Genomic DNA, 16,414 nt, shown 5'->3' on the forward strand with positions numbered 1-16,414 from the left:
AGTACTGTCTGTTAACCTGAAACTTGTAACTGTTTAAAACATCTTAAGTCGATGGTCGCACATCGGCTATCTCACTTTTCATATATATTTTTACTAGCCAACTCAACGTGTTGGCCTTCTCATTCATTTTTTTTATTTTACCGGCCAACTCAACGTGTTGGCCTTTCTCTTTTTTTTTACCGGCTAACTCAACGTGTTGGCCTTTCATAATTTTTTTTCTTGGCCAACTTAATGTGTTGGCCTATCTCAGTACAGCCGGATGGATCTCATCGGCTCTTGTCAATCGCCTTCCCATATGCTCGGGAAATACTTCTTGAGGTGTTGGCCATTGACCGCAACAGTAAACTTGACGCCATCCAGCTCCTCAAGCATGTATGCATTCCCAGGCAAAACCTGATCAACCTTGTACGGTCCGTACCAAGTTGGAGACCACTTGCCATATTTTTTATCTTTAGTTCCCAATGGCAATACTGCCTCCCAAACCAAATCTCCAACCTGGAAATTCTTTGGCTTGACCTTCTTGTTGTACGCACGAGCAACTTTAGCCTTATTTTCCTTGATCTTCTCCAGCGACCAAAGCCTTAGCTCTGTCAGATCTTAAACATTATCGTTCATCAAGGCTGCATATTGTTCAGCAGATAGATCATTCTGAAACTCAACACGCCTTGATCCAGCCGTGATTTCCCAAGGTAACACAGCATCTTGGCCGTAGACTAAATGGTACGGCGATGTCTTGGTGGACCCGTGACATGAAATACGATACGCCCACAAAGCTTCTGACAACACCTCATGCCAGCGCCTAGGATATTCATCGATCTTTCTCTTTATGAGCTTGATGAGGCTCTGGTTGGATGCTTCAGCTTGTCCATTAGCCTGGGCATAATATGGAGATGATCTGATCAGCTTAATTCCCATGTCATCGGAGAACTTCCTGAATTCCTCTGATATAAAGACCGATCCTCCATCGGTCGTAATAGTCTGAGGGATCCCAAATCTGTGAATGATGTGCTCTTTGACAAAGCTGATCACATCTCTTGACACTACTGATCTCATGGGCACTGCTTCTACCCACTTTGTGAAATAATCTGTAGCAGCTAAGACCCATTGGTGACCCTTGCTAGACGACGGGTTGATCTGACTAATCATATCCATGGCCCAACCTCTGAATGACCACGGTTTGATGATAGGATTAATTACTGATGCTGGCACTATCTGAATTTTACCAAACCTCTGACATGCCTGACATCCTTTCTAATATTTGAAGCAATCTTCAAGCATAGTGGGCCAGTAATAACCCAATCGCCTAATCAGCCACTTCATCTTATGAGCCGATTGATGAGTACCGCAAGCTCCTTCATGAACCTCATGCAAGAGCCGATTTGACTCTGAAGGTCCCAGACATTTAAGCAGTAGTCCTTCCAAGGTCTTGTAGAACATGTCATCCCCTATCAGAACATACTTGATGGCCTTGAGTCTTATCCTTCTTGGTGCCCCCCGAGCCGAATCCTTCAAGTAATTGAAGATATCGGCTCTCCAGTCTCCGGGTTCTAGAAACTGAACCTCTACATCGACTCCATCGGCTGTTTCTTTGTACCCAGAAGCCATCTGTGCCAAATCATTGGCTTCATTGTTCAGAGTCCTGCGTATCCAGTGGAAATTGATGTACCTGAATCGTGACATCAACTCACGGCACTGCATCCATATCGGAAAAAGAGCCTCGCTCTCACATCTATATTCTTCCGTGAGCTGAGAAATCACCGGCTTCTGCACCAGCTTCGAGGAGTAGTTCCATCCCTCTGCGAACGGCTTCATATTCCACCAAATTATTGGTGCATGGGGCAGTCATCCTGATGGAAAAAGAGTAAGTCACCCCTCGAGGTGACACCAACAGAATTCCCACACCACATCCATCATCACAAGCCGATCCGTCAAAAAACATAGCCCAAGCACGAATAAATAGTGCAGCAATATTAGTGCTGATCCTGTCTGCAACAAGATCCGCCAGTGCCTGTCCTTTGACTGCTTTCGCAGGCTGGTATCGAATATCGAACTCTGACAATGCAAACATCCATTTTCCATGCCGGCCTTTCAGGACAGGAGCCGACAGCATATGCTTTATGACATCCGATTTGCATATGACAATTGTTTCCGCCGAGAGCAAAATATGACGAAGCTTTGTATATGTAAAGAATAAGCAAAGGCAAATCTTCTCGATTTCAGGATACCTGGTCTCGGCGTCTAACATGCGCCTGCTGAGGTAGAAAACCATCCTCTCCTGGCTGTCGTGCTTCTGGGCTAACACCGAAGCAATGGAAGTGTCACGCACGGATAGGTACACATAGAACGGCCTATCTTGCTGAGGAGGAACCAACACTGGAGGCTTTGATAAATATTCTTTAATTTCATCGAAAGCTTGCTGCTATTCTGCCTCCCCAGCGAAACTCATCATCGGATTTGATCTTCACTAAACCCATGAACGGTTCGATGCGCCCAGACAGATTAGAAATAAATCGTCTGACAAAGTTAATTTTACCGATGAGCTTCTGCACCTCTTTCTTTGTAGTAGGTGGCTTCATCGTCTTCACAGCTTCTTGACTCTTTAGGCCGATCTCGATTCCCCGCTCATGCACCAGGAATCCCAAAAATTGACCGGCCGATACGCCAAAGGCACACTTCTTTGGGTTCATTTTGAGCCCAAACCTTCGAGTTCGCTCCAAAACTTGACGCAGATCTTCTAGGTGCCCCCCAGCTGATTTGGATTTGACCACAACATCATCAATATAAATTTCTATCAGTTTGTCGATGAGATCATGAAAAATGTAATTCATGGCACACTGGTACGTTGCACTGGCATTTTTCAGTCCAAAGGTCATAACCAAATATTCGAACAAGCCGACTGCGCCTGGTACTCTGAACGCGGTCTTGTTCACGTCTTCTGGGGCCATGAAGATCTGGTTATAGCCGGCATTACCGTCCATAAAATTCATTATTTTGTAGCCGGCAGCTGCGTTGATCAATGTCTCTGCAACAGGCATCGGGTATTCGTCCTTTGGCGTTGCTCTGTTGAGATCTCTAAAATCAACGCAGACACGCCATCGACCATCCTTCTTTTGTACCGGTACCACGCTGGAGATCCATTCTGCAAACCGGCACGGCCTGATGAAGCCAGCATCCAACATCTTCTCCACTTCTTTCTTGACTTCTTCTAGGACTTCGGCCTTCATCTGACGTGTTCGTTGCTGAAACGGCCGAAACCCTTTCTTGAGCGGGAGCCGATGCTCGACGATGCTCCTGTCTAGACCGGGCATCTCAGTGTAATCCCACTCGAAACAATCCCGGTACTCTTTCAGCAGTACGATCATCTCCTCACGCAAGACCGGATCCAACTTTTTGCTGATAAATGTCGGCCGTGGCTTATCCCCAGGACCGATGTCAACATCTTCCAAATCATCAGCTGACGTGAACCCGTATCCCAGCTTGCCGTCGTCTGAAAAACTAGCTGCGAACGCAGGCGAGTCTTCGTTAACCTCAAGATCAGCGGCAAACACATGGAGATGACAAGAAAAATTATTTGGCCAACGCATGGGCTGGCCGTTTCTATACTTTCATCATCATTCGAAACCAAATAGTCGATGAGTGGCCAACTGCCAGAGCAGGCCATCGTATATACATGATGTAACAATTCCGGCCCCAAATAGGATTTTTCTATTTTTTGGGGCCGGTCGCTGGGACCGGCCTCTCCTACTCTATTACACCCCGTGACATGCCAGGATGTGTTTACTCTGTGAGGCCAGTGGATAAGACCAGCCTCAGTCCGTTTTTTGTCGCTTCGATCCGATCACAATCTTCCAGGGTGATCCCTGAGATCGGCTCTTGCCCTTCCGCATCCCAGGCGTTCATGTCTGCGAGCGAGACCTCGCTGGAGTCATCTACACGGACCACCTCCACTTCATCGCCATCCCATTGGACGAGATACTGATGCATCGTGGAAGGGATGCAACAGTTGGTGTGAATCCAATCTCTCCCAACCAACACCGTGTATGTACTCTTGCTGTTGACGATGAAGAATGAAGTCGGGATCATCTTGCGACCCACTGTCAGTTCCACATTAAGAACCCCCATTGCCTCTGATGGTTGTCCGTTGAAGTCATTGAGCATCACATTGGTGTTGATTAGGTCGGCAGAAGAACGCCCCAACCGGCGCAACACTGAATATGGCATCAGGTTGACTGCAGCACCGGTGTCAACCAGCATCCTGTTGACGGGTTTAACATTGATGAAGCCCTTGAGATACATCCCCTCAAATGTTTGTAGCTTTTTTTCCTTTGGCTTCTCGAAGATGATCGGCCGGGGGCCAAGATCCAACTGTGCAACAGGCAAATCCTCCGGTTGGGGTGCCCGAAACTCTGACGGGAGGACGAACACCATGTTCACATCAGCCGATGGATTCTCATCGGCTTTTGTCTGCTTGGGGTGCCACTCTTTTCTTGGAGGGCGCCTTTCCACCCTTTGCTGATGCTTGACTTGTTCCACGAGAACCGGACGCACCTTCCTCAGCACGTCAAGGTACTTTGCTTCTGCTTCTTCTTGATTGCGCAAGCGCTGCACTCTGCGCTTCTGCGAGCGATTAAGCCCGTCAGGACACCACCGTGGGCGATGGTACCTGTCTTCTTCTTCTGGCTCGGAATCACCCCTGGTCGACCGCTCAACATGTTCATTGTGACGCACTTTGGGCCCCAAGCGTCAAAACACCGAAGTATCGCCTGACTGGCGTGTCCGAGACCTGCACTCCAGACAATCATCTATAGTGGGCAATCGGCTCATGCCGGAATTCCAGCAGTACCTGAAGAACGGGCAATGCCAGTGGTCGCATACAACCTGGCGCCTTCCCAGTGTCCTCCCTGTATGGCACTCGTACTCCTCTTCTTCCGATTGATATTGGCGACACAGTTTGTGCTGATATTCATAATTTTCCAAAAGCCGATCGGAAGCAGGAAGCTGATTACGGATGTGACGCACTTGCTCTTCAGTAATATGCTGTCGCCCTGGCTCATTTTGATCCTGGGGCCGTTTGCCAAAAATGGCCTCTCTCCTTTGCTCATCACGATGACGTACAGGCCCTTCCATGTTGATCTGGAATGAAAAATTCTGGCCCGTAGGAGTGAAGTCCGACAACTCTACCACGTTAGCTTGCGGGAAGGGCTTCGTGTCAACCTTCATCGTGTGTTGAGCCAAGATTAATCGGCCTTACTCGATAGCCGATTGAATCTGACGACGGAGCTCCTTGCATTCACTCGTGGCATGAGTGAACGAATGATGCCATTTACAGTATAGCCTCCCCTGCAGCTCTTGTTCGGTTGGCAGCTTGTGATTTTCTGGGAGCTTCAGCTGTTTTTCCTTGAGCAGTAGATCAAATATCTGCTCTGCTTTGGCTACGTCGAAGTCGAAGCCCTTCACAAGCCCTTGCTGTTTGATCCATTTGAACGGGACAGGGTTTGCCCCCGAATCCACTCTGCCACGACCACTTCTTGTTCCTCACCAGAGTCATCAGATTCATCCGCCTGGGCCATGTTTACATGTGTAAGGATCGATGGACCAAGAGGGGGGGTGAATTGGGCCTTTTTCAAATTTCTAAAACAAATAAAACAACATTAACCTATGCAATGCTAGAAAGGCTCAATTCACCAACCGGCTAACTAAGCAAACTACACAAGCTAGCAAAGATAAGAAACTAAGCAAGGTAGAGCTAAGTTATGATCTCTAAGATCAAGCACATGAAAGATTGCAAGAAAGTAAGTGCTTGAAATGAAAGAGTGAGCAAGAGACAACCGGATTTTTTCCCGTGGTGTCGATGTGTTGGCACACACCCCTAATCCACGTTGTGACACTCACTAAGAGTCTTGTCACCTCCCATGTCACCGAGACTTGGGCGCTCACTAAGAGTCTCCGTTCACCATCCCGGCGTGGTGGAGCTCAAACCACGTACAAACTTTTTCGGGCTCCCACAATCCTTGGTAAGCTCCGAAAGAAACACCTTCAATCACCAAGATCGTCTAGGTGCTGCCAATCACCAAGAGTAACAAGCTCCTAAGCCTTCACTTGACCTACACTCAGTTGGCCCTAGCTCAAGCACACTTGCTACACTTGCAAAGGATGAATTCTTCAAGATTGAAGCACAAACAAGGCACAAGATCTTCTCTCTTTTGCTCAAAGCACTTTCTATTCTTCTCAAGGGTGGCCTCAAGTATTCAGGGTGTCAAAGGAAACTGAAATGAGCCAGGGGGTACCCTTATATAGAGTGGAGGAGGTCACATAGCCGTTGGAAGTTTTCTGCAGAAAAACCGTGACCACCGGAAGAACCGACGGGATAGAAAGTATAAGCATCAGTTCAACCGGTCTCTCTGTGTCCAATTAGTAGCCGTTGGAGTTCTGACACAGTATCCACGCTTGCGTCATTGCACCGGTGCATGCTCCGTAGGGGCATCGGTTCAACCGGTGCTGAAGAGGTTCACTGATCAACTCAAACAAGCGTTCTGGAACAAAGTACATCCAATGCACCGGTGCTTTGATTCTGAAGCATCGGTTCAACCGGTGCTGAAGAGAAGTTGAAGTCCACCAAAACATGCTCTCTGGAACAAAGTACATCTAATGCACCGGTGCTTTTCTTGGGACCATCGGTTCAACCGGTGCTTTAGAGTTTTTTGACTTGATTCCTGCCTGCTTCCAGAGAAGATAGACCGACAGGGCATCGGTCCTTCCGCCTTGCATCGGGTGCTCCGATGCTAGGGCACCGGATCAACCGGTGCTACTGTTTTTCTTTGTTTTCAGCTGAATTGACTTGGATTCGAATGTGACTTTGATTGTTTCTTCTTCCAAGAGTTGTGTTAACTTCTATTGACCATCTTTTGCTGTTTTTGAGTGAGTGTGCAAGATTTCTAAGGCCAACTAAATTTTGATCAAGCTACTAACTCATGAACCCCTCTTAATAGTACGATCAAGAACTAGAAACTATAAAACCTAGCTAAAACAAGTGTCCTTCATCTCCTTGTGACACTTGAGACTAGAAAGGTCCTTAAGCTTTCAAATTGAGTCCTTGGTTCGCATGATTGTTTCGAATTGAGGGGTCTCCTTTCATATTTCATATGAGACTAATCCAGTCATTGAGTTTTCCTTTAAAACACACGTTAGTCGCATACGGTTGTCATGAATCACCGAAACTTACCATTAGCATCTATCGGCCTAGATGCGCTAAAACATGGCGCTTGAACTTGTCCTGGTACAGCTCAGGATGGTAAAGCTCATATGCCGTAAGCTTCTGCACCATGTGTACCAGAGAGGTGAATTCCAACTGAAAAGTCAGATCCTTGATCGGCTTAGCGAGTCCCAGAACAGCCAGATCGACTGCCTCCTTCACTGTGACGCGTGATGAGTAGCATCGGTTCTTGACTTCTCTGAAGCGCTGTATGTATTCCGACATGGTCTCTCCTCGCTTCTGCCTGACTTGGGCGAGGTCGGTAATCCCAGCTTCAGCAGCCTCTGAGTGATACTGGGTATGGAACTGATCTTCTAGCTGCCTCCAAGTTCGAATTGAATCTGGAGCCAATGACGCGTACCATCCAAAAGCCGGGCCTGTGAGAGATTGGCCGAAGAACCGGACCCTCAACGGATCCGATACTAAGATCATCCCAAGCTGCGTTAAGTATCGGCTCACATGCTCGATGGAGCTGGCTCCTTCCGACCCATTGAATTTAGTGAACTCAGGGAGCCGATACTTGGGTGGCAACGGGATCAAGTCATAGTCACTTGGATACGGCTTGGAATAGTCGATCGCTTTTCTCTTGGGCAGGATGCCGAACTGGTCTCTCAGTATTGCATTGACCTGCTCCACACTAAGAACTCCTGGGGCCGATGGCTCAGCACTCGGCCCGGTAGCGTACTTTGCCAGTCACGCTTGTTTCTCCGCATCTGCTCCAGAAGCTCCTGAGTTTACCAACTGCACCGAGCGTGTTGGATTGACGCTGTCAGAGATGTATGCGCACGTGTAGCCGTGCGGGATCTCCTTGGATGGCTTGGTGAGGAACTGGCCTTCTCCAGGATCGCCGCCGATCTTGTGGACGACGTAGATCGGCAAATTCTGCTGTATTGCTGCCGCGAGCGGGTAGGATACTGGCGGCTTGGTTTGCAATGCAGCTTCCCCCCTGTGACTCCCCAGAGTTGGTCCCGATGGGGAGTACTGGTTCTTGATTACTTCCTGGACAACGCGGTGTGCCACGCGCTCAAGCTCGTTCACCAGGCTTTCTGAGTGCCGATGGAGTGTGTGAGCCACCATGTAGTTCATCTCCTGGCGTAGGGCCCTGGTACACTCCTCTGACGGTATAGACAGATCAACGTTGTCGAGAGCGCCTTCTGATGAGAACCCCTTCCACCTAATGCCATGGTTGCGGGTGCTCTCAAAAGAGCCGATGAGATCGGCTTCGAACTGAGCTTTGATCTCATCATATTTTAGCTTGTGTTCTGGAGTCAGCTCTTCATACGTGATGGGCTTGGGAGCGGGTTCTTGATCTTGGGCTCCTGCCATCTCTGCGGTGGGGGTTGTTGTTGATGAAGGTCCCACCAGGTGTGCCAGAATGTGTTGCCGGTCGAAACCCACCGGCGAGCAGCGACAGACAACACGAAGAGCCGGGAGGTTGCCGGGGCGCTGGCAGGCACTGCTCCCTCATCGACGGCCTGCAATTCCAACACACGCCGCGGCTTGTGAAGACGCAGGGTGTGCCACCTGACCTATACCTGATCAGGAAGGTGCGAACGTGCTTGCAATGATTTGCCTGCATACACAAACACGTGGAAACATAAGTCCGAGCCGTGGTCGGCTCCCCGGGACGACTCTTGCATCGGCTTTAAAGAGCCGATCGAGTCCCGGTGTCAGATTGGATCTGTTTGCATCCGGATATTGATAAATAAAGCGAATAACTGTAAAGCTGCTTCAATTAAATTTAATTAATCTAATCTGCGAAGGTAAAAGCTTCACTGCTAGATCGGAACGTCCTACACGTGACTGGGCCTAGTGAACGTAACAGATAACTAAACCATAACCCAAAACAGAGGCCTAAGAACTAGCAAGAGCCGATTCCCGGATCAATTCCTTGTTAAGACTAGAGCAAAGCATCAAAAACGTCACCAGATCATCCAATCCGTTTGCAAGGCCTAACCTAGCAGATATTACGCCAACTCTCAAGAATAAGAGCAAACCGTAACAGATTAGATCTATTAGATAGAAAAGAAGCAGAGTGTTGTCTCCGTGCAACTAACTCTACGTAACAAGAGTTAGCATAAGATTGAAACATGACTGCACGGAAACAATATGATATTCGTAGATGATAAGCAACAAAGCGCGATAGATCTACTAAAAGCCATGCTACGAACATCAGGATAACTAGCATTACTCGCCATCAAAAACACTTCAGTACGAGTAATACCAAGGTAAAAGCAAGAACAACGCTGCTCTGGTCGCAAGAAGTGATCAGGGAAGCATGGCGCTTACTTGGATGAAACCCTAGGATTAGGGGTGGCGATGCGCCGAGATTGTTGTTTGCGAGACGTGATGACGTTTCCCCCTTTTTTTCATGAATAACATAGGGTACATATTTATAGTCCGGAGAGTTGAGAAACAATCTAAACTAATCTTGTCCCGATCGGACTCTATATCTAATCTTAAACTAAATCTAAGATACATGGCCCATGTAGCCCAAATGCTCACGCAGGAGCCGATTTACAAGCCTTCTTATTCTCATGCTTCAATCCCATCTTGCTTTCGGCCCATAAATTAATCCTGTTAATTTATGGCGATAACAGATCGTCATCCCAATTAACAGAACTTGGTGCTGGAGTTGGTGTAGTTTGACTTGACGAACCTCCGGTTCTATGTGATTGCGGAGGCCAAGTACTATCACCCGAAGATCTTCCACGCCTCATTCGTCTTGTTTGCAGCATGAGTCCACCGAAGATACATACCAATTTATGAAAATTTGGTATTGATTTGTTAATCACCTCCGTGTCCTCGGGGTAATCCTTGCATATAATTACACAACAATTTTAAAATTTACAGAATATGGATTATAAATGACTATAGATATTAGATCCGAATTACCTTAATGCCCATCTCATATACCTCTGACCGCATCCATATCGTAGAAGTACTTTGTACGAAACCAATAACATTAGGATGATTAGCTAGTTCACATACCCTTATATACATCTTACGGCGTTCAAGCAGGTGTCCCTTTACATCTTGCGTTGTAATACCTCGAAACAATGTGATATCTTTAAACTCTACTAATTTGGACAATACCATCTCTATCGTACTATCCGCTAATGGAGACAGCCATTGCCTTATGCTGCAATAGCAATAAGGTACTGTCATTCTAAGTTTACTATTTTATATTTAATTATCCTAAAACTAAATCTATTCTAATTCATAATTATTTTAGAAACAAGTCTATAATAGTTGAGAAATATTGGTTACCTGCGGTTCGGATCCAAAATCCGACAGGGCTTGCCGGTGGAATTACCTTCCTCACCCCTCTTCTCTCTCCTCTCTGGATCTCGTGGGCAGAAAATGAGGGTGCGAGGGAAGGGGCTTAGCTTTTATATTTAGAGGGGGAGCTTGCCGCCCGGCAAGGGGCGGCAGGCTCCGGCCTCCGCGCAAAAATAATTTATATTTATTTACATATAGGTCCCTACCGGGCGGCAGGCCCCCTGCCGCCCCCTGCCGGGCGGTAGGGTTACAAAACTGTAAAATGTGAAACCGAAAACATATTTCTGTAAAAAAACGTTTTTAAAAAATATAAAAATAAAAAAGCCGTTGTACTGCGCTCGTCAGGCATGGCATGTGTCGTGTCGTGCGAATGGCCTCCTTGGGCCGTTTGACAAGCAGCATGCATGCTGGGCTTCGCTTCATGATGTTTCCAAATAACAGTGGGCCAATCATTGTGTCTTTCTTCGCCAAGCATATGATTTTGGATTTTTGGGCGCTGCAGGGTCACGCGGGACCCAGTCAACAATCACACTAGCCCCCATCCCCTCCAGATATTATATTATGGGCCTAAATTAGGCCAACAAATCGGTCCACATGTGTAATTTAGTCAAAATTGTTCCAAAACCAATTTTTTTATTTCGGAGTAATTTTTTAATTGTTCCAGCAATACAAAAAATTTATTCGGGAACAAAAAGAATTCTTTCCAGAATAAAAAATAATTATTGTGCCTTATGCGATGGTTTGACTGCTAGTCGTCCGAGCGACTCCTAGTATTTGTGTATGATTTTGCGCATGGTTAGGGTTGATGTTAGTTGCCAAGTTGCCAAGTGATGACAGCTGATCTATACTTTTCTCAAACAAAGAGGGTCGTAACTATGGAAACCAAAATGTGGCAATCAAGATTTGAATGGTTAGTATGACTGAGAGAGAGATACTGAATGGAATATTTTAGTTTATTACAATAACACTTGCCTCGTGCCTTTTATGCACGTTTTGCATCCGAGAATTTTTGTGAGTAGGAGGGATGAATTTGTCAATATAGCATGACATCGTCAGTAATGCATACATAGCCTATTCCTCTTTGCCTGCACAACTCTAAGAAGTAATGAAAACATGAGGTCACAACACTACTCCAACGCCCCCACCCAACACCACCGGTTCAAAATAGCCATTGCCGCTAATTTTGGGAGGCATTGGATTTAAGTCAACGGTAATGGAGGGGGCCATCAACGCCAGTTCCACACCCGGCGGTGATGGTTTGGACTCACCGCCGGTTTCAAAACCGGCGGCCGGTATCAAAACCGGCGGTGTTGCCTTTGTCGTGGAACCAAAAAAAGGGGGGAAATAGGTTGCTCGTGCACCGCCACTGTGCTCACTCGAGCGCCACACTCGCGCATCTCCACGCCACATCTGCGCTCGCCAGCGTGCGCGTCCCACTCACGCCCTGGCACGCGCCACCGCGCTTGCCCGCAGCAGCTCCGCGCACCGCCGCCGCCGCCGCGTGCGGCCCCATTTCCTCACCATCGTCACCGATCCAACGGGGGAAGGGAGGGGAAGAGGGAGTCGGCAAGAAGGGAGGGAGGGGTGGCAACGTCGGAGCTCCATGGCTGGCAACGGGGAGAGGAGGTGGGGAGGGATGCTTGGGGAGGAGGGGAGGCAATGGGGAGAGAAGGGAGCAGGGGAGCGGCCAGCAGGAAGAAGAGGGAGGAGGAGGCTGCGGGTGAGGAGGGGAGAGTGGTAGAGGAAGGAGAGGAGCTTGGGAGAAGGAAAAGAGAGAGATAAGAAAACTTGTTTGGATAAGAATGAGCATGATCTCATTACCGCCGGATCGTGCAATTTTAGCGCCAACTAATAAGATAGTAGATGATATTAATACTCGTATACTAACTCTTGTGCCACAAGAAAGTAAAGAATGACTAGGTGATTATTCTATTTCAAAGTGTTTAGACACGTGAAATGATGCACATGTTCTTTATCCTCTCGAATACTTGAACACTCTAAACGCAAATAGTTTTCCACAGCACAGCTTAATCCTCAAAATTGGTGTACCGATTGTACTGCTACGAAATTTAAATCAAAGCATAGGACTCTGTAATGGTACACGATTAATTGTAACAAATTTAGGTGACAATATTATTGAAGCTATTATAATAACAGGTTCCAATATTGGAGAAAAAGTTCACATTCGACGTGTAAATCTTACAACGAGAGGAGGTAAATGGCCATTTATAATAAATAAACAGAAGACATTTGTCTCTACTCTCTAGAGATTTTGTTGCAAAATTCTGTTTATACATATATGTATACATAAAAATCTCTTTTCTCATTTCTTTCTTGGTTTCTCAAAAACAAGAAAAGAAGGTGAAACATTACCAACGTGGCTTCGTGTGTCAATTCCGATCCGTCCTCCACCGTCGTTGGAGCGGTTTCCGCGCGTCGGATCCAAGCAGCCAACCGTCCCACTTCCGATTTCCGACTTCCGATCCCTTGGTCAACTGACTCGACACGACACCGAGCCGGAACTGGCTCCCTGACCGTGCGCCATATATGAAGGCGTCCTCCCTCCGACTCTGGTTCCGCTTCTTCGAATTCGTTCTTCCCCCGTTGCTTCTACGCTCGCCCTGCCGTCGCCGCTGCAAGTGCCTGCGGGGCTGCAGCCACCGCGCCGGCTGCCACGCGAAGCCAACTTCACCTATATGATCCATGGCTGTCGTCGTCCAGAGGAGCCCTTCCTCGCCTGCTGAGGGCGGCTGCTTAGCCGCCGAAAGGCGACGCTGCGTGGCAGCAACCATGCTCGTCGCCGGAGAAGATGCGCCAGCGCCGACGGATCGCTGGAACGACGGGGCGCGGATCGGCAGCGTGGAATCCTACCGGAAGCTCAGGAAGATCGGCGAGGGGGCGTTCGGCGCCGTCTCGAAGGCGCGGCACGTCGGCACCGGCGAGGTGGTCGCCATCAAATCCAGCCACCACAGCGGCAGCGGCGGGGCGGCGCTGCTGCTGCGGGAGGCCGCGCTGCTCGCGGCGTGCCGCGGGAACCCCGCCGTGGTGCGGCTCCTGGAGGTCGTGCGCGGCTCCGGGATGGACGACCTCCACCTCGTCCTGGAGTACGTCGGCCCGAGCCTCCACGATGTGATCCGCCGCCGCGGGATCCCGTTCTCCGAGTCGGAGGCGCGCCGCGCGATGGCGCAGCTGCTTGCCGGCGTTGGGTCCATGCACGCCGACGGCATCGTGCACTGCGACCTCAAGCCCGGGAACGTGCTGGTCGGGGAGCACGACCGCCGGCTCAAGATCTGCGACCTCGGTCTGGCCAGGTCCGCCGCCGCGCCGCCGCCGGACGAGCAGCAGGTGGATGGGACGGTCGGGTACATCGCGCCCGAGGTGCTTCTGTGCGAGAAGGACTGCGGCGCGCCCGTCGACATGTGGGCGCTCGGGTGCATCATGGCGGAGCTCGTCACGGGGCAGTCGCTGTTCCCGGAAGAGGACTTGTGCCAGCAGCTGATCGGCATCATCGACCTGCTAGGGATCCCTGACGACGTGTCGTTGATGCCGCTGGGCATTGACGCCGGGTCGCCGAGCAAGCTGCGGGAGAAGGTGCCCGAGGAGCGGCTGTCGCCGGCGGGCTTCGACGTCCTGCGCGGTCTGCTGCAGTATGATCCCAAGGACAGGCTCACCGCCGCGGCAGCGCTGCGGATGCCATGGTTTGCACCTATGGATGACTGACGACTGACAGTGCATGCATGCTCCAGTTTAGGTTACTTGCTCCGTGTCATCAGACAGTTTTCCCCGTAACGATGCAGTGAGCACTAACGTAGGATTTGTAGCTGCAGATTTGTATGGATTCTTTGCATCATGAAGCTACAAAAGTGTTATCAGAATCTCCACATTGTACTCGTGGAATTGAACCTGTATGATGATTTGTATGTAACTATTGTACAAGAAGTGTGTTTCAGAAATATTTTCATGCAGCTGAAAATTAGTGTCAAGCCATTGTTTCATCGAGTCATTGTATTGCAGAATCGGTGTTGATTGGTGGTGTTAGGGCAGCCAGAGTATATATGCAGGTTTGTTACTGTGCCCACGTCAAGCAAGACCGCACCATCTTTGCTCGGCTTTTCTCATTTCTGTTTCAAGATGAGAGTTGCTTCTTTTGTATTTGGACTACTCATTTTTCTCTCTTAATACAAAGATGCGCAGCTCTCCTGCGTCTTCGATAAAAAAAAAAAGACAGTACCATCTCCTGCAAATGCATACAGCATAGCACAACTAGTTTTCCCAGTATCGACCCATCTGGTCAACAAATTTATTTTCACAGTATCTATCCAAATCAGGTTTCAGGAACAACAATTACTGCTCTAAAGCTCAACTCTCATGCTTCCACGTCACCCATATTATCTACCCTCCTATCTTAATTTCTAACAATTGACCAGTCACCCCCTAAGCAAAAACTTAATTAACAATACAAGTGAATTTACAATTAGAAAATTGAAATAAATATATTTGAAAAACGCAAAATCATTACCTACGAGAGGCAAGAGGACTAAACTATATGCCTAACCACAATAACAAATTCTACTAGAATTTCATTTACAATGATTGTAAAAAATAATATATAGCCATCTATCTAACTGAAAAATTGAATCGTGGATGGTGTTAAAGGTAGGAAGCACTTGGAAGCTACCTAGATTAAGGTACCTGGTGGTACAAAAATGAGGGACAAAGCACTAAAATTAGTTGCGTCGAATCCTAATTTAATTTATTTTTTCATATTTAACATAGGATATATAAGGGTAATTGCACTTTGTTGTTTTTTTTGCCGTGAGTCCTCCATCAAGTGTTCATCCCCCGACTTGGCGGCTTATCTATCTTACAATATACTGATGACACCATTCTTTTCTTAGAACATAACTTGGAATAGACTCGCAACATGAAGTTAATTCTTTTTGCTTTTGAACAGTTATTAGGGTTGTAAATAAACTTCCACAAGAGTGAAATTTTCTATTTGTTGAAGCAAAAGACTGCGAAAATCAGTACATGGTCCTGTTTGGATGCAATCCAGGTGCTTTCCCAATTCGATATTTGGGTATCCCCATTCACTATGGGCGGTTGTCAAATAAGGATTAGTTGAAAGTGCAAGAGCGGTTTGAAAAACATCTCAATAGCTGGAAAGGCGAAAATCTTTCCACTAGAGGCCGTTTAACTCTCATCAATTCCGTTATTAGCAACTTACCTATGTATATGATGTCCTTCTTTGAGATCCCAAAAGGAGTCCGTAAAAAGCTGGGCTACTTTCGATCACGCTTTTTCTGGCAAAGTGATGAACACAAAAGAAAATATCAGCTAGCGAAATGTGTTATCCTGTGTCAATCGAAAGAACAAGGGGGACTAGGGATACAAAACTTAGAACTTAAAAACATTGCCTTGCTTAATAAATGGTTGTACCGACTAATCACAATTGATGGTACATGGCAGCAGATTCTATGCAACAGATATCTAGGGACTAAGCCCCTGGTGCAAGTCCAGTGGAGGAGCGGAGATTCTCATTTCTTGGCAAGTCTAATGAAAGTCAAGAGAGAGTTTCTTAAATTTGGAACATTCCACATAAAAAACGAATCTCAAGTGAGATTTTGAGAGGATACCTGGCTTGGCAATAGACCTCTACAAGACACATTCTTACACAACCGAACCTTGCTCAACCAGCATATTGTGCGCCTGTTGCAAATCAGCCTAGGGCTCAAGATGTTGGATCAGGTAACCTGAAAGAGCTGGTAATTAACATTTTTAGGCAGACTTTTGGTATAGAGCCCAAAATCAAATGCTGATATGATCATATCAGAAACCATACCCTTATAAATATGAGTATGTCGCATATTCTAAAGGGTT

The 16,414-nt window shown here is 47.6% G+C and overlaps 1 protein-coding gene across 1 annotated transcript; it reads left to right on the forward strand.

Moving 5' to 3' along the window:
• The first annotated feature begins 13,237 nt into the window (after positions 1–13,237).
• On the forward strand, positions 13,238–14,254 carry LOC120645608 (putative cyclin-dependent kinase F-2). Its single transcript, XM_039922386.1, has one exon. It carries the CDS (start codon positions 13,238–13,240, stop codon positions 14,252–14,254), a length of 1,017 nt encoding a protein of 338 aa, XP_039778320.1.
• The last annotated feature ends 2,160 nt before the right edge of the window (positions 14,255–16,414 follow it).

Source organism: Panicum virgatum, chromosome 8K (assembly GCF_016808335.1).
Source record: "Panicum virgatum strain AP13 chromosome 8K, P.virgatum_v5, whole genome shotgun sequence".
NCBI lineage: Eukaryota > Viridiplantae > Streptophyta > Magnoliopsida > Poales > Poaceae > Panicum > Panicum virgatum.